The sequence below is a fragment of the Populus nigra genome, chromosome 3, assembly GCF_951802175.1.
Source record: "Populus nigra chromosome 3, ddPopNigr1.1, whole genome shotgun sequence".
Lineage (NCBI taxonomy): Eukaryota > Viridiplantae > Streptophyta > Magnoliopsida > Malpighiales > Salicaceae > Populus > Populus nigra.
Genome location: NC_084854.1, coordinates 786,872 through 810,723, shown reverse-complemented (window position 1 = coordinate 810,723; position 23,852 = coordinate 786,872). Strand labels below are relative to the sequence as shown.

Below are 23,852 nucleotides of genomic sequence, written 5' to 3'. Positions count from 1 at the left end.
ATTTAGCAAATATAATCAGGTAAATGCCCTGTCTTTTAAAATTAAATATTTTGATCTACACCTATCTCTTTATTTTTCAAGTTTTATTTGTATATATTGTTAATGACTTTTTATTTATTTATTTGCATACATAATTCTCGATTTATTTGATTACATATATGCATAAAAAATTTTATTTTAACTTAATTTTTTTAAATTATAGAAATGTATTGAAAAAACTTACATATATAATTTTTTATAAAAAGTAAAAGTATCTAACATGCATTAAAGCACGGATTACATAACTAGAACATTTTATTTTGTGTATCTTTTTTATGGATAGTTTTTGTATTTATGTTTTAATTTTGGTATATGTTTACAAGGTGGTATAGTCGTCGTCGTCGTCGTCGTCATGGTGACCTCTGCAAACGTGTGGAGCCATTGCCTCTTGACAAACCATAGCTTCTTATAAATGTCGGCAACTCTGACATTTTTCTCTTTATAAAGTCACCATGAAAGTCTTGACATGTCGAGTTGATAATGAGGTTTGCTCTTTTTATTAATTTCTTGGATTCGAAACGTGGAATCAGAATAGATATGAGAGATGTACCTTTAAAATCTTTTGGAGAAAAGTTTTAATTGTAATTAATATATAAATTGACTTGAAAATATAACTTTGCGATATATATATATATATATATATATATATATATATATATATATATATATATAATTCTTTTAGATACCAACCATGTTTAATTTTTGATTAAAAATACCGAATAGAAGAGAAACAGAACGGAAAAACGTTCGGTGGAATGTTGAAGATTTTTTAAAAAAATATATTTACCTTCTCAAAATTTAAAAATAACACAAATTATATAATTTAGATTTCTTTAAATTTTTTAAAATATCAATTTTGTACAAGAGTTTATTTATATTATTTTTTATTTCATAAAATAGATTTTTTTTTATCCACGAGTTCTATGAAATGAAAGTCTTAATGATGTTTTTGTTAAGAAATGATCAACAATATCTTACTTTTACGTAATGTATTAGGAAACATATGCTGACAAGGACATATATTCCTATTGTAACTCTTATTTCAAAAATAGCTTAGCACAATTATAGAAAAATATTTTTGTATATAGCTGATGCGACGGATTCAATGAAATTTAATTGAGTTGGCAAATCTTTTCTTTCTCTGATTTTACATGGTATCAGAGCAGGGTTAACCTAGCTCTTTATCTCTAACTCTGCCTTTGCCTCAAATTCTTGCCTCAATTTTTTCTGCCGATTGTTCACTACCATGGAACGCGAGCAATTTTCAAAGCAACGCTCCTCGTATCTTTCAAATTGAGAGGGACATCGCTTGTGTTTCTCAAGCTCAGATGACAGTTGCTGCATACTATACATTCTGAAGGATAGTGGGATTTTGGGTGCTAAACCTGTGAATTTTTCTATGGAACAAAACACAAAACTCTCTGATGCAGGTGACTTGCTTAAAGATCCATCTCAGTATAGAAGACTTGTGAGGCACCTAATCTACTTGACTATTACACGACAGGATATCATGTATTCTGTATATATGCTAAGTCGGTTTATGCATGCACCACGCAAACCGCACATAAAGGCTGTCTTGCGTGTGTTGTGTTACCTAAAAGGTGCTCCAGGTCAGGGTTTATTTTTCTCTTCTCAAAATGATATGTCTACGAGCTTTTCGTGATTCAAATTGGGCTGGTTACCTAATGACTCGGAGATCCACTACGGGTTATTGTGTTTTTTTGGGTTCTTCGTTTGTTTCTTGGCGAACAAAAAGACAAAAAATAGTGTCACTCTCCTCAATAGAAGCCGAATACAGAGCTATGACAGGCACATGGTGCGAGGTATCTTGGTTACAATCATTGTTGAAAGACCTATAGATATTGCATCTAAAACCAACATTACTACACTGTGATAACAAAGCAGCTTTACATATAGCAACTATTCCAGTTTTTCATGAGAGAACTAGACATAAAGAAATGGATTGTCACTTCATTCGGGACAAAATACAGGATGGTTCAATCATGACTAAATTTGTTACTTTAACAGAACAACTTACAAATGTATTCACTAAACCATTGGGAGTTCTTGACATTCACTCTCTAACTTGAGGGGGAGTGTTAAGAAAGGATCAACAATATCTCACGTTTACGTAATGTATTAGGAAACATACGCTGACAAGGACATCTATTCCTATTGTAACTTTTATTCCAAAAATATCTTAGCACAATTATAGGAAAATATTTTTGTATATAGCTGCTGCGACAGATTCAATGAAATTTAATTGAGCTGACAAATATTTTCTTTCTCTGATTTTACAGTTTTTTTAGAGCTTCAATGTTATCTGAAAAATAGATGTAAAATGAGAAGAATCTAACTCGGTTTGATTTTAGTTTTTTGAATGTTTTTGGGTATTTTGAGTTGATGAATTGGTCTCTAAGTGTTCCAATGATGTTATTGAGATGTTTTTGGGTTGAATGACTAAAAAATTGTGGATTTTGAAAAAAAAAAAGTTTTGCTCTTATTTTCCAGCTACCATAATGGTGGCCAAAATCTGGACTTGCAGGTGACACGTTGTCAGCCTTGGCATGTGACATATCACATGCATATTTTTTTTCCAAGAAAAATAAGGGCAAACATCTTCCCTTTTAAAACTAAAGTCAATCCTAGACACACGACCTGGGTTTGAATGCTCACTCACATTCTCAAGATTTTTCTTAATAACCTAGGTGTGCTAGGTCATAGACTGGAGTGCCTGGTCTCTTTTTTTTCCCTCTTTGTGTGTGTGCGCGCGCGAGCGCATGTCGATTAAGTATAAGTTTAAGATAAAAGAATTATCTCAGTTGAGTCCATGATCTGGATCACAAGTTTGATAAGTTAAATCAAACTCCTTGGCTATTATTTGTTTTCTTCTAATTTTGTTTTTTTATTGATACCTTTTTTTCAGCATTTCTTTTTTTAAAAAATATTTTAATAAACAAAATATAGCAAATATAAACGGGTAAATATCATGTCTTGCGAGATTAAATATTTTGATCTATATATGTCTCTCGATTTCTCAAGTTTTAGTTTTAGATATTGTTAATAACTTTTTATTTATCTATTAACATGCATAGTTTTCGATTTATTTGATTACAAGTATACATAAACTTTTTGTTTTGTACTTAAATTTTTTTAACTACATAAATGTGTTGAAAAACATGCTTATATAATTTTTTTATACAAAATAAAAATATCTAACTTACGGCGAAGCACGAGTCACATAACTCTTTACTATTATTTTATATATTTATCTTTATTTTTTAATCAAATATATTTATATATTATTTGAATTTATTCATTATTATCGGATGAGTATCGGATTTACAACGAATCACAAGTCTGATAACTCATTATCATTATTTTATATATTTATCTTTATTTTTTAATCAAATATATTTATATATTATTTGAATTTATTCATTATTATCGGATGAGTATCGGACTTACAACGAATCACAAGTCTGATAACTCATTATTATTATTTTATATATTTATCTTTATTTTTTAATCAGATATATTTATATATTTTTTGTATTTATTCATTATTATCGGACGAGAGCATTACGTTTGGTGGTGCGTCGGAATACAATGTAGAGTATTTTTAATTAAGAATATATAAGAATAATATTTTTTTAAAGTAAATCAAATTAAAGTATTTAGACAAACGGAGCACTACTAGGAGGACAAAGCACACTCTATAAACTAAGGATTCCAAAATCAGCTGTTGTAACAACTATGACCTCCATGAAAACAATGATAGTCTCTTGTAATATGATTCTGCCTTCAGTTTTCTGTACTGACTATTGTACCTGGCGCCAAATAAACCGAGCAACGCTATGGCTTAAGGTGCCATATGCATGCTAACATGAAAGCCTGGTATAGATAGACTGACACAGAAAATTTGCCAAATAAGAAATCCATGAAAAGGAACTTCATATATATATATATAGGAAGCTTATGACATCCATACCTTGCAGATAAAACACAGAACCATTTTCTGCAACTGATCCAGCCTGTTCCATCGTCTACAATGAGAGCAACATCAATAACCTTTTCAGCTTTACCATAACCTACATCAACAAGATGTCAAAACTTGTTAGAAAAATAAGCTAAACAATTACTGTGTTTATTTCAACTGAAACCGACAAGATCAACAAATTTCAGTTCCTAGAATAGAAATATGAGAGCACAGTAATAAGACACAGCTTTTTCAAGAAAACTACAACAAATGGTCTAAAAGAGGTAGTAATGATTAACAGAAAAGGAGGGGATTTTAGATGGAGAGATGAGAGGCCTTACTTTTAGAAGAGGAGTGGTCTTTTGTGGTAAGCTAAGTTGACTGAGAGGTATCAATCCATCACCACAGGCAGCGGAGGAGGTTCCGAACTGGATGCTGGAGGAGTTACAGACAGAATTGTTTGAAAAAAATATATGAGAGACGTGGGGAGAGGGCAACATTTACACGGAAATTACAGCACTCTTAACTGTATCATTTCTTGACTGTATCATAATGCTCTTCGCCCTCTTAAAACTACAGCACCATTTCTTCACTGCCAGTATAAGAAATAAAATAATAAAAATGTCATGTTCTACATATCTCACTTGATTTGTTTGATTTTCCTACACTTTCTGGGCGACCAATCACGTAGCCAGAGGGATAAATTATTTAAAAAAGAGAAGCCTTTGCTTGTTTACTTAGCGGAATATTAAATTAATTCACGTGACGTTATGGAATTAAGATAAATTCATTTACGGATATTATATATTTAAAAAAGAGGAGCTTTTACCCACCAACAGGGAAATGCAACATGTGCGCATAATGCTTATCGGCCATCAACTCCAGACATCTTATTGATATTTCAAGATTTATCAAACGCTACGGATCGAGAGCAAGCTACTGAAAGTTCCAGGTCTTGCAACGAGCATCATATCTGGATTCTGGGATTTACGATAGCTTCCACCTCTGAACTCCATTGACATCTCTTGCAATGTATATCTGGGATTAGGCAGAGAGGTTGGGTAATTTGTTTTCCCAGTTAATTGAAAAAAGTTGCGAATATTCAAAGAAAAACAATAATAATTTGATCAGATGAGGGCTGTGGATGATAGAATAAATAGATAGATTAAATTAAATTCAGGAAGGAAGGAAGGAAGAGGTTAAAAACCTTTGTATTTAAGAATAATATCCGTAAGGTGAAAATGCTCTAACCGTCAAATATAAATAGATAGATTTGTGAATAATAAAATAAATAAACAAATGGAGAGAGAGAAAGGGTATGGATTATGGAGCAAGGTTGTCAATTCCGTTCTGTTTCGTCCGGAATGGCTGAAACATTCCATATCAATTCAAAAAACGGAACAAATTTCATCTCATTTTAAATCTCGGTCCGTTCCGGATATTTCTGCTAAATTCCGCTCGGAACGTTTCGGTTTTATTCCACATATTTCGTTCCGTTCTTGAAAAGCCATTAAATCAAATTGAACCTTATTCAATTTAATTAATTAAACCACCAAATTATAAAAAACTGTTTTTCATTACTATTTTTAATAACAATGATATTGATAATAATATTGAAAATTATTATTACTATTTTCATTAACAATGATATTAATTTTTTAAAATTAGATTTATCATTAATATATATATGGTTTATATTCATGTTGTTTTTTTCATGTTTATACTTTGTAGGAATTTGAGCAAAACAATGGATGCTTTAGATTCCATTAGCCTTGATAACATTGACCTAACTTTATATTTAAAATATTTGTGTTAAAACATTTTATTTTCATAATATTTTGAAATTTTGTTTAAGTTGAATTACTTTAAGTTAAAAACCTATTTAATTTTGACTAGTTAGGAATATTTTAAATTTTAAAATTATATTTGTTTAACATTGTGTTTATATTGTATAATTTATAATTAATTTATCTTGAATTTGAATTATGTTTGTTGAATATATATATATATATATATATATATATATATATATATATATATAGTACAACTCTGAAATGGCACGCCAAAATACTCCAAAATTAAAACATTCAATTTCAATTAAAAAAATAAAATACCTATCAAAATAAAATTGACAACCTTGCTATGGAGTAATAACAAAAGAAATTAAATTAAGGGAGGGAGGGAGGGAGAGGTTAAAACCTTTGTATTTAAGAATAAAGATGAAAATGCTCGGTTAAATGCTTAAATGTTGCACGGTGAAAATGCTCTAACCATCAAATATGAAAAGATGAGATTTGTGGGTCACAAAATAAATAGAGAGAGAGAGAGTAATAATAATAATAATAATAATAAATTAAATTAAATGAAGGAAGAGGTTAAATACCTTTCGTATATGTTCGGTGAAAATGCTCTAATACTCATTACAAAGGAAAGAGTATGGAATGATAATAATAATCACAGAAAATAAATGAAGGAAGGAAGGGAGAGGTTAAATACCTTTCATATATGTAAGAATGTATGTATGTTCGGTGAAAATGCTCTTTTACCCGTTAAGGGAATATCAATATTCCTTCACCCTTTACATAGCGACCCTCCTTTTGAATGTAATTCCTATCAATTACAATATCTGGAATGTGTTTAATGTTAGGCCACTCCTCCTCGCTCTCCTTTCCCCATCCTCTTGTTCTTCCCCTCAGCTCTTCACTGCAGTTCTTGATTATTAACATTTGCAAAGAGGGAAGGTAGGCTATCCTCCCTTGAGATTCAGATTCAGGTTCAGATAGCGACTTCAACCCTCTGCAATGCCTGATAAGTAATTTATGAAGAGAAGGCATCCCCTGATCAGGCAGTGGCAGAGACTTCAATCTTGAGCATCTCGAAATCGATAGCGATTCAAGAGAAGAGAGATTTTGCAGCCCTACTTCCGGAAGAGATTCCATGTCATCAATTGACCACACATATAGACTCTTCAATTTGGAGAGAGGACGGGTAAATGAAGAAGAAGAAGAGACCGGTGATGTCATCTCCATTGTCTGCTGTAATGGCATTGAACTAGTCCTCCGCAAATCAAGACCTTCGTCGAGAGTTGGAAACAACGGCATTGAAGTCAGATTTGGACAAAATTCAATGCGCAAGGAAGAAAGACGTGGAAAACAGAGCATTCTCAACCCTTCTTCTATTGTTGACTCATCACTATCATCATTCATCTCATCTCTACTCCATCTCTTCCACCATCCCTTCACTCTAGGACAAGCAAGGATAACAAGTTTCTTTAAAGATGGGAAAAACATCGACACTCCTTTTCCTCCAACCCCCTCACTATCTATGCACTCCAAATCATCCAATCCCACAATACTTAATTCTTCAAGAGAAGGGATGCCATGTAAGGGAGGGATATGCTTAAGTCTTCTACAACTTTCTAGACGAATCCTTACAAGACTTGAGAGATCTAAAACCCAACTAGGAAACCTCATACCTCCATAGCCTTCAACTCTTAACTCTTGAAGACTTGAGTTTGGCTGGAGGCTTTGCATCATTTTATCATACAAATCAATATCTGAGTCACTATCCAGCTTTGGGTCCCACCATATGGTCAACGACTGAAGATATTGTTTATCTATCAATTTAGCTCCTTCAAATTCTGATATACAAGAACCACCTTCGTATCCCTTGACTCTTATTTCTAGCCTCCCTCTCAATTCATTTAACCTTCTCAACTCATCCAATTCACCTATCATCTCAGATTTAGGACTTCTTTTTTTTGCAACCATAAAACATGACAACGTCTGTAGACTAGTTATTTTCCCAATCCCACGAGGCATATACTCTAAATCCTCACATAAATCACCATCAAGAATACAACCAACATCAAGATGCCTTAGATTGATCAGCTTACTAATATCTCTTGGTAGTTCCTTAAGTTTACTGCAACCATTGAGCTTGAGCACTTGCAAATTTACCAGATTGGTGACAGAATTAGGAAGCGCCTCCATCTCATAATTATTCGAAAGATCAAGATATTTCAGATGCTTTAGCTTTTGAATGAGAGGTGACCCTTCCTCAATTACCGAAGGACTCAAAACAAGCACACGTAAACGCCTAAAGTCTCGACAAATAGACTCCCATGCCCCCTTATCTCGTTTGCGGCCTTGAAATAATATAACTGTTCTTAGACTTTTTGCATAAGGCAAAGGAATTGGAATTTGTTGTGACAAATCCAATTTCGTGTCAAATGACACGTGCCGAGTCAAATCACAAATCCTATGTCCTCCACGCTCCACTTTGATGCTCTGAAAACCAGCAACTTTGGTTGCAAGATCATGCATAAAATCATGCATTTTGCAACTTTTTATGTTCCCAAGTCTATCCTTTTCCACTTCGTGAAAAAATGACCTCCACAGTAAATGCTCAAAGTACCTAAGACCAACAATATCAAGACACCCACCACCTGAACATGAAGAGCTAATGAACCCTTGTGCAATCCAAAATTGAATCAATGACTTCACATCAATCCTACGACCTTTGGGAAATAAGCTACAGTAAGCAAAACAATGCTTCATAAATGATGGGAGAGGATCATAGCTTAACTTTAGGGTATGAATAATGTTATCATCTTGGACCCTATTTGGAAGTTCTTGTTGGATGAAGGGCAACCACTGGGCTCTATCTTTCAAAGACATTAACCTCGCAATTGCCTTTATGACCAAAGGAACTCCACAACACCTCTTTACAATCTCTTTTCTAATTCTCTCATCTACATGACCCGACTCTTGCCCTTGAGGGAATGCCTTTCTTCTAAACAGATCCCATGACTCAGCTACAGATAGACCTTCTAAAACATGTGGTGCTATTGTGCTTGTGAATTTTGCAATTACATGAGAACGTGTAGTTACCACTATCTTACTTCCTACTGCATCACGTGGTAAGAACTCCTTCAACCTATCCCATTTTTCACCATCCAGACCTTCCTCACCATCCCACACATCATCTAATACAAGAAGATACTTCTTTTTTTCTATTTTCTCTTCGAACTCTTTTTTCAGACTCTCTAACTGATCATCAGAATCTCTACCTACAGCCCCTTTGATAATCTTTCTAACATCTAAGCTGCCTGAGACACTTACCCAGAGTCTCACACCAAAATGCGCCGAAACTTGCTCATCATTGAAAACATGTTGAGCTAGTGTGGTCTTCCCCAACCCTCCCATTCCAACTACGGAGATGACAGAAACATTATGTTCATAGTTGGAATTCATCAGAAAAGTTATAACTGCCTCTTTGTCACTCTCTCTCCCAACTATTATTTCAGGTTCAGATGAGGTAGTTTGCTCCCTGACAGTGGTCAAAGAAGCTCTCTCCTCACCACGAACATCAAAGTTGAATTTTTTACTGTCAGTTTCAATGTCACCTAGTCTCTCTCTAAGTGCTTTAACTCTATAACCCATCCGTAAACCATACACAAATTGGTTTGATCTTGAGAAAAAAAGGCGTACCTCCCTTGATACTCTTTTCCCGGACATCAACTGTTTCCGCAGAACTTGTATTGAGAAATCGTCCAGCAAATCCTCTGCGTCATATGCAGCTTCCCGCAACTTCATGAGCCAGTCTTCGATTTGGTGGTTCTGTTTTTGTGCCTGCTCCTCAGCGTCTTGAATCACAGCCTTAATCCTAGTAACTGTGTCATTGAGCTTCCACAATTGATCTTTGATCCCCCACCACAGTGCAATCTCCTGAGCGGTTAGGGAACCTAATGTCTTTATTATTTCCTCCGCAATATTGAAGAGCACACCTTCAGCCATATTTTCTTTGTAGGTTCAAAAAGGAGTGAGTAGAAGACAAACTCAAAGGAGAAAAAGAAAGAATATGTAGTTGGTTTGGAATGGTGGTCGTTTAGTATGCTAAAAGGGTTTTATATAGTGAAGTAGATTCCGACGTTATCCAAACAGTCAAAGAAATGTGTGGATACTGTCTAAGCTACCAATAAATATCCCTTAATCCTTAGGTTTTGAGCTAAATTATGACTTAAGTCTTTTTTGTTTAAAAATCTAGAACTTAATCTCTGGGACTTATTAAGAAAATGACCTCCGAGTGTTGAAGAATTAAGCTGTAAATATATAGCCTTCCAAATGTAAATGACTATATTATAATCACATTCAAAGCCAAGGGACTACATAATGATTTAGTCTTAATAGTTATACTTAATAATTAACTAGTAGCCTAGGACCACACTTGTATTAATTGTAGGTTCCAAGAACAAAGATTAAGGGGCAAGTGAAATCTGTCGAAGTCTAAGCAAGCCAGCCAGTTATGACTTGGTTAATTAGCACTGATTCCTTGGATTGCTATAAGAGAGACAAGAATCATTAATATGAGAAATGTCCGGGAAGAGATCAAAGCTATGCATGGAAAAATTGATTGGTTGCAGACCAGGCTAATTGAATCGGTCACAGACCTGGAATAGATGGTCTGGATGCAGTATTCATTAGATTAGACGATATAATTTCGCAAGCAATTACGTTAGGTGGAGGAGGTAACCAAGATGTAGATGCTGCAGAGCAGAAGATGCAGGTCCAGAAAATAGACCGCTTCAGTCTTCAGAAGATGCATATTTTCCTGTACTAATGTTCCATTAATTGTAGGTCCCAAGAACAAAGATTAGGGGGCAAGTGGAATCTGTCGAAGTCTAAGTCAAGCCAGCCAGTTATGACTTGGTTAGCACTGATAGCTTGGAATGCTATAAGAGAGACAAGAATCATTAATATGGGAAATGTCCGGGAAGAGATCAAAGTTATGCATGGAAAAATTGATTGGTTGCAGACCAGGCTAATTGAATCGGTCACAGACCTGGAATAGATGGTTTGGAAGCAGTATTCATTAGATTAGACGATATAATTTCGCAAGCAATTATTTTAGGTGGAGGAGGTAACCAAGATGTAGATGCTGCAGAGCAGAAGATGCAGGACCAGAAAATAGACCGCTTCAGTCTTCAGAAGATGCATATTTTCCTGTACTAATGTTCCATTAATTGTAGGTCCCAAGAACAAAGATTAGGGGGCAAGTGGAATCTGTCGAAGTCTAAGTCAAGCCAGCCAGTTATGACTTGGTTAGCACTGATAGCTTGGAATGCTATAAGAGAGACAAGAATCATTAATATGGGAAATGTTCGGGAAGAGATCAAAGCTATGCATGGAAAAATTGATTGGTTGCAGACCAGGCCAATTGAATCGGTCACAGACCTGGAATAGTTGGTTTGGAAGCAGTATTCATTAGATTAGACGATACAATTTCGCAAGCAATTACGTTAGATGGAGGAGGCAACCAAGATGTAGATGCTGCAGAGCAGAAGATGCAGAAGGACCAGAAAATAGACCGCTTCAGTCTTCAGAAGATGCATACTTTCCTGTACTGACCAATTAAAAATTATTAACTTAGAAAAAAAAAATATCTGGCATCTTATTTTTTGGAGGTATAAATATCTTGTTTAAGGAGTCGTCACCTAGTATTATGATCACTAAAAACCCTAATTGGTCAATAGAGATTTTATGGTCCGGGACTGGTTACGCAAAAGGAAAGATGCTATCACCCCTTAAGTGTTCTACCTGAGGGCAGGCTACATTGCTAGTTTTGTCTAAAATTGCTAAAGGTTTGTTTGTGTTCCATTCTTATGATCATTTTATAATATTTCCAACTCTGGTGTTAGTAAATATTCACCTATGAATATTTCTAACTCTGACGTTGGTAGATATTGTGCTATCCACAAAGTATAGTATTCTCGACTCTGTTGCCAGTGAATAAATCCGTAAAATTTGTGTTAAAATAAAAGGAAATTATTTTTATATTTATTTTTATTTCTATATATATTTGTTATTTTTTTATTTTTGGAGTCCAATCTAAAAATAAAAAAGAACATTGTTCCATGCATACATGAGTATTTCACGCATGTATGTAACAGTAACAAGCAAATTAATCTAGCAAACCAGAAAGAAGAAGAAGTTACCTGGTCGCTGTAAGCCGAGGGCGATGGTGATCCAGGCATAAGGCTATTGGCCGAAAAGGAACTCTTTCCTCTATTTCTTCTCATCATGTGCCACCCCCATGCTCATTTGCGTTTCTGTGTGTTCGTCCTCTCTCTACTGGACCGAAGAGAAAAGGTTCCTGCTGGACATGCGTGGTGTAGCTAATACCGGTGGCTGCTGTTTTAGGAGAGGATGAAAGGCTAGAAAGGCTCTCTCTGGTGTTGCTGTCGGCTGCTCCTGGTTGCTAGAGCTGTTAATGGCGTCGTGATAGTAAAGGAGCCGCTAATTTCGACCGGGATGATGAAGATTTCATTGCTGCAGTGAGTAACCAAACCCTACTGCTGCTACTGAAAGGGGCTACTGTCTTTGAGTTTGGTTTGTGGAGAAGGAGTGTCGGTCTAAAGAGAGGAAGCTTGTTGTTGTTGCCGGTTTCGTTGGTCTTAAGAGAAGTTGCTAGACTATGGGGGAAGAGAAGAATGAGAGGTCATAGAGGCAGTGTGTAAAGGTCTGAACAGAAGAGATGAGGCTTCTGCTCCTATCTGGGTTCTGGTCTGGGGAAGAAGGTGGCACCCATTCGGCTATCGAGAAGAAGAAAATGAAATGGCCAGCGAGAAGGGAGAGTGAGGGAGGCCTGCCTTCTAAAATTCCAAGCCAAGAAAAAAATGGTGAATATGAGGGAGCCCTTCCTCCGTGAAGATCTGGAGGCAGGGGAAGAAAAGAAGGAAAGGAAAGGGCTAACGGGGTGCAGCGGCTAGGATAGGTTTCACCGCCCCACCTTTTTTTTTTATGTTTCTTTTTTCTTTTTTATTAACGTGTTTTTTTTTTTTTGTAATGTCTTTTTTCTTATTTTTTTTTTTAATGTTGGCCTCCTAGGGTTTCTTATCATGGGCCCTCTAGGGTTTCGTGTAGCAGCCTCCTAGGGTTTCTTGTAATTGCCTCCCCATTCATGCATACACTGGAATCTGTATTTATAGTGCAAGAGTCTCATCGCGTGTAAGAAACAAAGTTTCAATCAAACTTATTCTCTTCTTTCAAGTTTGAATTTGATTAAGAATCAAATTCAAAAGCAGATAATTATCCTTATCTTGAAAACAGGGATACAATGACAAAAGCACATTGTAGTTTCTAGTTTTCGTGTAAGCTGACAAATCACATCTTTTATCAAAATAAATATCTTATCTTTTAATCTTATATTTTAATCCCTGTAAAATTAAATTAAAACCCAACGGGCCAAAATTGAGTTATAACAGTTGCCCCCTCTTTACAATGCTTACGGTGCAAAGATATTGAAAAATTCATTTTCTTTTGAGTATAGTAAGTTTTGTAAAGAAGAATAAGTGTGAAAACCCTTACTTTTCCTTTCTTTTGATTTTGTCTTTGTTGTTGTGTTTTTTTTTATATAAATAGTCAAGTTGTTTTCGACGACCTACCCGATGATGAAGATGAAACGAGAAAAGGATTTTGTATGCAATGGATAAAATAATATTTTATAGGACACTAAAATAAATGTTAAGATAAGTAGCTATCTTGAAAGATTACCTTTGTCGTAACTCATTTTTGGATCCCTGCATAAAAAAAGAGAAAAGAAAAAAAAATCAATCAAAAATATATCAAAAAAATAATTGCAGTGAAAAGAGAATGTCAGAGCGCCCAGAAAATGGTCAAAAATTGTTTGAGGAGATTCAAAATACAAAGATTAAAATTTGACAGTATATCGTTGACTGATGAGAGCCCTGTTGATGAAGAAAATTTGATTTGAGGAGGAAAAGTACAAAATCAAATGTTTATGGACTTAAATAAATTTTATTGAAAGTTTAATTGAATTTATGGAGGGTTGATTACAAGAAAAATTGATTTTTAAGTCAATTTAGGCTTTAATTAAAAGAAATTAAAGTTCTGGGGTCAAAGTAAACTTTTTTTAGAGTTGATTTGGTCAAATCAGGGGCTTAATTGCATAGATATTGAAGTTTGATGGCCAATTAGGGACTTGATTGAAGAAATCTAGAACCAATGACCAAATTGGAAAAAGTGCGTAAATAAAGGGACTGAAATTGACCAAATCAAGGGTCAAATTGAAGAAATTGGAAGTTTATTGATCAATTAAGGGTCAAATTGCATAAATCCAAAACCAAGGACCAAAGGAAAAAATACGCTGAAATCTGGGGTTTAAATTGAAGTTCTTCATGGGTAAAATTGAACAAAATTAAAAGTTTGAAGCCAATCAAGGGTGTAGATAAAAATAAATCATAAATTGAATGACTAAATCGTAAGATATTGTTCATCCCCTTCTCCAGCGAGGCTGGTTGGGTGGTCACCTTCCCAATGCATTTGGCGCCTCGTTTCTTCACCAAATTGGATGAAACCTACACGCAAACGATGTTGTGATACCTTACTACACGCTAGTGTAAGCTGTCCGGGCTGATCGAGGCTGCAGAGGCGATGGCACTGCCCGAAGTGGCCAACCCGACCAACCATTTTCCTACACAAAACTGACAGTTCATCATGATTGGGATGCTTTCGGATCGAACCAAGGGCTGCAATTTTGCACCAGAATAGACAAAGTGTACCTCTTTTACCGCCTATAAATAGATTTTATCTTCATGTTCTAGGGAGAGAGGATCGGAGGTCCAAAGTTAAGAAAAAATCATCTTTTCCAGGTTCCCAGCAGCTGCTCCTCTCTCTGTTTCTCTCTCCACCGTGGCCTCCTGCCATAACCACCATAGCCGCCACCAGCTGCCACCGTCCTCCCAGTCATAGATAATAGCACCTGCACCGTGAGAAACGAAAGAAGAAGCAAAAACAGAGACAGACAGAGGTAGGAGATCAGCAAAAAAAAAGGAGGAAACCAAAAGAGAGAGACAGGGGAGTGAAAGAGCAAAAAAGAGGGGAAAGACAAAAGAAAAGGGAAGAGGAAGGAGAAGAGCCATCGTTGCTCCACCACCACCGACAGCATCACCACCGCCAGAGAATAAACGGCAAAGAATGGGATAAACACAGGAGAGGGGCATAGGCAACAAAAGGCAGCAGGAAGAAGAAGTAGTAGCCCCTTGCAGCAACCACCGTCTGCCACTGCAGCAACGCCACCAGGGTTCCCAGCCACCGCCACCTCAGCTACAAGTTGCGACCACCCCAGCTCTTAAAGCGCCTCCATTACAGGTAACTCTCTGCTCCCTCTCGTCTCTGTTTTGCATTTCTTTTCCTTGCATGCAGAACGTGCACTGTGCATGTTTCTACAGACAAGGAAAAATCATTACCCGGTTACTGTGCATAAGCACAGTAACTAGCTGATCATTTAACAGGTTATCTGCATGACCACAGTAACCAACCCATGGTTGCCACGGGCCGGATCATCAGCCCAGCTATTGCGATGTCGCGATCTTACAAATTAATTACCCTAGCTTCAAACACAACACACAAGATAATATAGAGCAAGCAAGGGGTCGATCCCACGAGGAAGGTTCACGTCAAATTTTTATGCTAGATGATATGCAATTTGGGGGGGTTGGACGTTATCTAGGCTAAAGCAAAAGAAAATAGAAAACTATCAAACAAAATTTAATAAAATCAAAAAATTATCAAGAGAACAAACCTTGGTCACAAGCACACATCCACCTACAGAAATCAGAACTGATCATGGAAACGAAACATCAATTTATATTCTGAATATTTATATCTTCTTAACATTGGTTTGTTAACGGATTCGCCGTATAACTAACCCTAACAATTAAACAACCACAGTGTCCGCACTAGTAATTTAATTCAATGGTAGCTTTAAGAACTAGATAAGTTGATTAATCAAGAAAACATAATTGTCCGCAGTTTATGTTTGATTTGATTAAATGTTCTCCATAAGATTAATAACGTAGATCCGCCACAATTATTAAACTCAGTTGCATCACAAGTTTATATACCACAACTCCGGTTTTGATATCAAACTTAGCAATAGATTGTCTATAATAATAACTTAGAGTCCACTCTAGCAATTAAAATAAACAATCATAGGAAAATAAGCATAGGAGAACAAACATATTCATCATATAACTTGAAAAGAAAAGATAAAATAAATCTCACAGTTCTTGAAATCCGAAAGTTTTTGTGTCCTTGCAACCAAGAAAAAGTGTTTATCCTTGCATGTTTGTTGAACAACTAATCAAAAAGAAGAAAAAATGTATAATTTCAAGTTTCTTAGAGGAGGGGGCGTTTTTCTCCTCGTGGATGGCTGCCCTCCTTCTCTTCTCTCATTCTTTTTATATCCTATAAAACCCTGATTTCTATTTTATAAAATAGTCCTCCCTTAAGTAGATTGTTTACATTTAAGTATTTCAATAACTATTTTTCTAAAAAAGAAGAATTGGTCTTGCATGAAATCTTCAAGCTTTGACTTAGAGGAACTAAATTGCTTAAATAAAAACTTGGATATCAGTTTAGATGTTTCGAAACGTAATTTGGACTCGTTTCTTCACGAAACCTGTTTGGTGGTAGAATTCAGTTGTCACCTTTGAAAAATCATATCTCCCTCATATGACATCTTTTTTTTCTGAAATTAGGAGCCTTTATAGGCCATTGAGTCAGGAATCCAAAAAAATTAAGTTTACATCAATTGGACTTTTGTAGCTCCAGATATTCAAGTTGGAATGACCGAAGGTCAACACTAGTAGATTGCGAGATTTGACTTTGAAAGCTGCGATTTCCATCTTCTTCCTTATTTTATTTTCTTGCCTTAGATGTCCAAAAAGATATGGATGTTAGCTTTTTAATGCCACTGGAATCACTTCATTTCAACCTCTAGAACTCACTCCCTGCACAAAACATCGACTAAATGTCAAATCTGCTAATTACCTTCAATTTACTCCTTTTTGCATCTTTCATCCAAAAGTGCCTTTAAAACATAAAATAAAGAATATCAAGGTATTTTATATATAAAACATAGGCAAAACACTAGTTAAATGTGGGTGAAACTATCGAATAATATGGTTGCATCACCAGCCCACACGGCCGGGCTGAGTCCAGCCCTGTAGTAGAGGCCTAGCCTGTATAGTTGGGCCGGGTCCAGCCCGGTTCAATAAAATAATAAAAAAAATTCAAAAATTGTGATTTCCCGTGTATTTTTCTACACCATTTTGATTAATATCGGTCTTTATTTTTATATCATAAAGATACAAATTCGGTATTAAAATAACCGGTTTTCAAAAAAAAATATTTTTGTTTTCATGCATACGGCCTAGTCTCTCAAAGCTAAGAAAAGAAATCATATTGTATTTTCATACAACAAAGAAAACTTCATATATATATATATATATATATATATATATATTAGCATGCATTTTGGCTTTAATAGCTAGTTTATTAAAGTCACGAGAACTCGGCCAATATTTCAAAAAAATATTTTGTTTTGTTTTGTTTTAATGTCTGGGATTACAAATTTATATGTAAAACGTATACCCGATATTAAAAAGGTAGTTCTTTTATAGAAATTAGAACGGTTAGGTTTTGCCCATAATATAAGAACTTTCTTACTGAGGAGGGTTTTTCTTGAACCATAGACGGACCAACAATTAAAAAACATGACAAGACCTTAGTTTTTTCAGACAATAAAACAATGTAGCTTACCTTAGGTTGAGCGTATTTGGGGTGCTAATATCTTCTCTTTACCCAACCAGTCTCCATACCCGATCTCTGAGACCATTTAGGGTTCTTAGTGACCAAAATACTAGGTGGCGACTCTCATTCTATTTTTTCCACTGATAAAAGACAAGAATTCTTTGTCTTCCTATATTTTCCAAGTTATACATACCACACCTGATGAGGGTGGTGGGTGATCGTCGCACACATACGACAACCTTAATGGAAATAAATGAATAAAATTTCAAAAATAGCTGAAAAATAAAAAATACAGAAACGTGAATAAAGACCAGATGGAAATGGATTATGATGAAATAAATTTACTGGGATATAAATTAATGAAAATCAAAATAACTCGGGTAAAAAGGTGGTCTAACCTGTATCGGTACTCAAGAATTTTATGCCAAAAACATAAAAATTTACTATTGAGGGACATGAATGGAATTAATTAAATTGTTACAATTTATAAGTTATTAACAAGGGAAGTGGCCGGCCATAAAAGAGAAAAAAGGGGGAAAGGGGAAAAAAAAACAAGAGAAAAACATTAGAAATCAAGAGAAAAACAAGAAAAAGTGAGAGAGAGCTTTGAAACTTGTAAGATTTATAATCTTAGAACATTAAATTAAGGAAGAATCAAGTGAAGGAAGATACAAGAAAAGGAGAGGAGGTTCGGCCACAGTAAGAAGAGAAGAGAAGTTGGGAGAACTTAGATTGGTAAGTATGAAAAATTAAGATTCTTACTTGAATGAAGTGTTTTTTAGTTTATTTGAGTAAGTTATCAAACAATGACAATTAAATTTGATTTAATTTCTTACATTCTTGACTCTTTAAATTAGGGTTCTTATGAGAATTTAAGGAATTTTGAGAAAAGTAGTAAACATGATGGAATTGTGGTAGAATAGTATAGAAATAGTGAATGTAAGTGGTAATTAAGAAAGAAATTGGATAAGTTTGAAGAAATCAACTTGTAACTAAGGATGAGGAAATAAAGGGATGAGGTTTTGATTGTTTTGTGCTTGAGAAAAGATGTTCCTTATCTTATTTGAAGTATTCAAAGTATAAACAAGTGAAGAAACATCATAAGAATGTGAAAAGAATGAATAAATAAATGGTAGAAATAGTTCATGTAAGAATTCTTTAAGTGAATTAAAAGAATAAAATTGATTAAAACTATATGTTGAAAATGAGATGACAAATGAATGAAAACTTTGGTGCAAAACCCAATTAAATAAAAGATATTACGTGCTTCAAATTTAGGCACGTACAAGAAATATTAATGGATTAATAATATAGTGCAATTTGATTGATTCAGGAGTTGTTTCGGGAGTAAGGCATCAGGCAGTAGAAGTTGGGCCATCACGAGCAGACGGTAGGTAATTCATCACTTTTTTTAAAAATTCAAAGTTTCATTAGTAGTTATGAATTGTTTTATCACATAATGATTGATGCAACCATATTATTTGATAGTTTCACCCACATTTAACTAGTGTTTTGCCTATGTTTTATATATAAAATGCCTTGATATTCTTTGTTTTATGTTTTGAAGGCACTTTTGGATGAAAGATGCAAAAAGGAGTAAATTGGAGATAATTGGCAGATTTGACCTTCAATGGAGGTTGAAATGAAGTGATTCCAGTGGAATTAAAAAGCTAACATCCATACCTTTCTGGACATCTAAGTCAAGAAAATAAAATAAGGAAGAGCATGGAAATCGCAGCCTTCAAAGTCAAATCTCGTAATCTGTCAATGTTGCCCTTCGGCCATTCAAACTTGAATATCTGGAGCTACAGAAGTCCAATTGATGCAAAATCAATTGTTTTGTATTCATGACTCAAAGGTCTATAAACTCTCCAAATTTCAGCCAAAAAATATGTCATATGAGGGAGATATGATTTTTCAAAGATAACATCTGAATTCTGCCAGCAAACAGGTTTCGTGAAGAAACGAGTCCAAATTACGTTCCGAAGCATCTAAACCGATATCCAAGTTTTTATTTCAGCAATTTAGCTCTTCTAAGTCAAATCTTGAAGATTTCATGCAAGGCTATTTCTCCTTTTTTAGGAAAAAAGTTATTGAAGTACTTAAATGTAAACAGTCTACTTAATGGAGGACTATTTTATAAAATAGAGACCTAGGGTTTTCTAGGATATAAAAAGAATGAGAGAAGAGAAGGGGGCAGCCGGACAAGAAGAGAAAAATGCCCCCTCCTCTAAGAAACCCTAAAGTATGCATTCTTCCTTCTTTTTGATTAGTTGTTCAACAAACATGCAAGGCTAAACACTTTTTCTTGGTTGCAAGGACATGGAAACCTTCGGATTTCAAGAACTGTGAGATTTATTTTACCTTTTCTTTTCAGTTTATATGATGAATATGTTTGTTCTCATATACTTATTTTTCCTATGATTGTTTATTTTAATTGCTAGAGCGGACTCTAAGTTATTATTGTAGACAATCTATTGCTAAGAGGGTGTTTGGCAGTGTGGTTGTGGGTGCTTTTCAAATAGCTTTTCGTGCCGAAATGCATGCCAATGATGTTTTTTTATTTTTAAAAAATTATTTTTTACATCAGCACATTAAAACGATCCAAAAAGTACAAACCGCACTCAATTTTAGCAAAAAAAAAATCAAAATTTGATGAAACACAGTTACAAACGCAATGCCAAACGGTCCAGTTTGATATCAAAACCAGAGTTGTGGTATATGAACTTGTGAAGCAACTGAGTTTAATAATTATGGTGGATCTACGTTATTAATCTTAGGGAGAACATTCAATCAAATCAAACATAAACTGCGGACAGTTATGTTTTCTTGATTAATCAACTTATCTAGTTCTTAAGGCTGCCATTGAATTAAATTACTAGTGCGGACATTGTGGTTGTTTGATGGTTAGGGTTAGTTATACGGTGGATCCGTTAACTAACCAATGTTAAGAAGAGATAAATATTCAGAATATAAATTGATGTTTCGTTTCCATGATCAGTTCTAATTTCTGTAGGTGGATGTGTGCTTATAACTAAGGTTTGTTCTCTTGATAATTTTCTGATTTTATTAAATTTCGTTTGATAGTTTTCTGTTTTATTTTGCTTTAGCCTAGATAACGTCCAAACCCCCCCCCCAAAAAAAAAAAATTGCATATCATCTAGCATAAAAATCTGACTTGAATCTTCCTTGTAGGATCGACCCCTTGCTTGCTCTATACTATCTTGTGTGTTGTGATTGAAGCTAGGGTAATTAATTTGTGCGACGTGACATCGCAACAATGATATGAAAAAAGTAAAAGAAGAAACTTGTTTGTATTATAATAGGGATGTTGGGTAATTCATATGGAATTACCGGTTTAATTGGCTATTAAAAGAGAATAACTATAAGTTGGGTAATTCGTATAGAATTACCAGTTTAATTGACTATTAAAAAAGAATAGCCGGATGTGGAGTAATTCATATGAAATTACGGGATATTTGTTGGCTATCGAGGTAGGTTAGTCGGATTTGAGGTAAATTATGAATTACCAAATTGAAAATTAAACAATGAGTGTTGGTTGCCGAGGTCCTATAAATATAGGATTGATAAATTATAAATGGGTTATTGATGTTGATATCTAGTAAGTTAGTGATGAAAGACAATTTGATACATTTTAAAGAATAGTGAACATAATAGTTTTATCATTTTTAATGTGTTATCTTCTTTATTTCTTATTAATATTATGTATACAGGTATTTCACGAAGAACTTTGTGTTTAAATCTTTTTTTTATGTAATATCTTTTACTTTATATGTAATTTGTATCATATGTAGATTTTAATAAATGTATCCTAAAGATAATTGCTTTTTGTACACATTTAAAAAGTATAAGATAATTCCCCAAATTCATCATTGTCGTGTCTCTCGACTTGTATGATGAAATGGGATATGATCCATAATGATTGGATTAAAGTGAAAAATTGAGTATTGTGATTGAATGAAGTCTAGCATATTCCAACATTGTCCAACGAGCCAAAGTGTAGCTTAATCAATTTTAAACTAAAAGTATTTAGACAAACGGAGCACTAGAACTAGCAGGACAAAGCATACTTCATAAACAAAGAATAGATAGATAGATAGATAGATACAAGTCGAGAGACACGACAATGATGAATTTGGGGACTCACAAATAAAGCACGTGGGACGGTCACTTAGAGGTTGAAGGAGTGCCAAAATTTATGGATGGTTGGTAATCTTATGTTGTGTAGAAGTGTGATAACAATTGTTTTTTTAAATGTTTTTTGTTTAAAAATAAATTAAAATAAAGTTTTTTTATTTTTAAAAAATTATTTTTGACATCAATATATTAAAATAATCTAAAAACACCAAAAAATATTAATATGAAGTAAAAAAAATATAAAAAATTCAAAACATTAAAAAAATATTAATTTAAAATAAAAAAAAACTTCAATTTTTTTCAACAAAACGTTTGAAATACAAAAACAAAAACCCTCTTAATTCATGCTTACAATCATAGGATGATAATTTGATATTAATTCAAATTTATTAAATGAGTTTTTTTTATGACTAATTCAATGAGTAATGAATATAATATATATATTTCCAAACTCGACTCAAACGACTAATTCATCCCTGCATTCAATTTCCATTGCTATATACCCTCCTGGCTTGAATGTATGCTGGAGCTTGCCAAAAGGTTTAATATAGTTGCCTACTACATTTTGTAAATATAGTTTAAACAGCATCCTGACATAGATTAATTTTAAAAAAAAATAGTCAAGACACCAAACAAACGGGAGACAAATCCTAGTCGTGCTGTTTAATTTTTTTCAAATGAGGAATAAAGTCTTGAGTATTATTTTGACAGCTTAACCGACCTCATTTAAAACATTTGCAAGTTTGAACACAATTTAGATCCTCTTGCATCCCACTCTTATTGCTTTTTGATGCAAGTTGTGTGGTAGGATTGGCTCCTTCATTTTGTTCATTGATTATGTGGCAAGGAAGGTGAGAGCAATACATCTGTAAATTATGTACCATGCATTGAAGTTGACTGACGTTTCATGAAAGTCGTGGATTCTGACGAGGAGCCCACCTCTGACTTGAATGCATCTTATCTTCCCCACAGCACGAATAGACTCAGTCCCCTTCACAAAGGCTACAGACGTTGACACCATTGCCTTAAAATCTTGCTCACAATGCAATGAATAGGTTAAATTTGGCCAATAATGAGAAACACGCAGTACCCAAATGCAGAGCAGCATAATAGAAACATAGCTGTATTGTTTCTGTAGGAATAGAATTCCCCGGGTTTTCTTTAGGAGAAAGTTTACAGCGCATTAGAGCATAGATATCATTACATTATCTCATCTTACTGATTGATAACAGTAAGAATTCCATTGCTGTGACAGTACAATTAAACGAATTTTGCACAAAATAGATGAAATTAAGAAATAGAACATTCATTCACAAGAAATATTTAGAAGACCGTTCAATAAAACAACTTGTGCCAAAGGAGAAAAAACAGGGACTATACAACACGAGGAAATGATCGAAGAAACTGTACCAAGAAACTCGATTGATGTAGGTAACTGGTAAGGTGAGGCCTTGTAAAAAGTCCTCGATGCTCATCTTTGCAGTTTTCAGTCAAGTTTTGTGCAAATTACGTTTGTAGGTGTGGAAACATGGCCTACTTATGATCCAGGAGATGAAGAAACACAAGGTCAGAAAGGGCAAACCCCAAGGCCATCAAATTTGCAGGGAAATCCTCTGGCTGAATTGGTTCAAAACGGTTCAAAACGAATGTTCCAGCTAAACCATCCAAACAGTGCCAGGCAACTTCTACAATAGTTCAAGTTACCTCTCTGAGCTTGTTGGGTGATGTGGTTACTTGTCACAAGGCAAAGTTCACAGCTATGGGCTTGAATTATCTCACATCTTGAAGACACTAGCACTTCCAGCATATCAAAAAATTATCCACTTTGTTATAGCCATAAAAGACCAGCCACATGAGATTACAGACCAGTATCCATACTATAGGAGTAGGAGAACAAATATTGATAAGAGAAGATAGAACAAGAAAGAATAGACCAATGCAAAAAAGGGAAAACATGAACTTTTTATAATGTTGATGAAACTTTGGAACTTTACCGATAACCAACTCAATCAAGGGGAAAACATCCTTTAATTTTGCTCCATTTGAAAGCTGATGACATG

General features: G+C 34.5%; 1 protein-coding gene across 5 annotated transcripts; it reads right to left on the bottom strand.

The window, feature by feature from the left end:
• Positions 1-3,656: 3,656 nt before the first annotated feature.
• Positions 3,657-12,778, bottom strand: LOC133690270 (putative disease resistance protein RGA4). 5 transcript variants are annotated; one of them, XM_062110504.1, is made up of 7 exons: positions 12,015-12,778; positions 6,515-11,417; positions 4,852-5,056; positions 4,546-4,610; positions 4,360-4,453; positions 4,031-4,130; positions 3,657-3,947 (listed from the first exon to the last, which is right to left on the bottom strand). In XM_062110504.1, exon 2 carries the CDS (start codon positions 9,814-9,816, stop codon positions 6,568-6,570), a length of 3,249 nt encoding a protein of 1,082 aa, XP_061966488.1. In that variant the 5' UTR covers positions 9,817-11,417; positions 12,015-12,778; the 3' UTR covers positions 3,657-3,947; positions 4,031-4,130; positions 4,360-4,453; positions 4,546-4,610; positions 4,852-5,056; positions 6,515-6,567. The 5 variants fall into 5 exon arrangements, with proteins under 5 accessions (XP_061966488.1, XP_061966486.1, XP_061966487.1 ...); XM_062110502.1 differs by having other exon boundaries at positions 4,360-4,610; XM_062110503.1 differs by lacking the exon at positions 4,546-4,610.
• Positions 12,779-23,852: the final 11,074 nt, after the last annotated feature.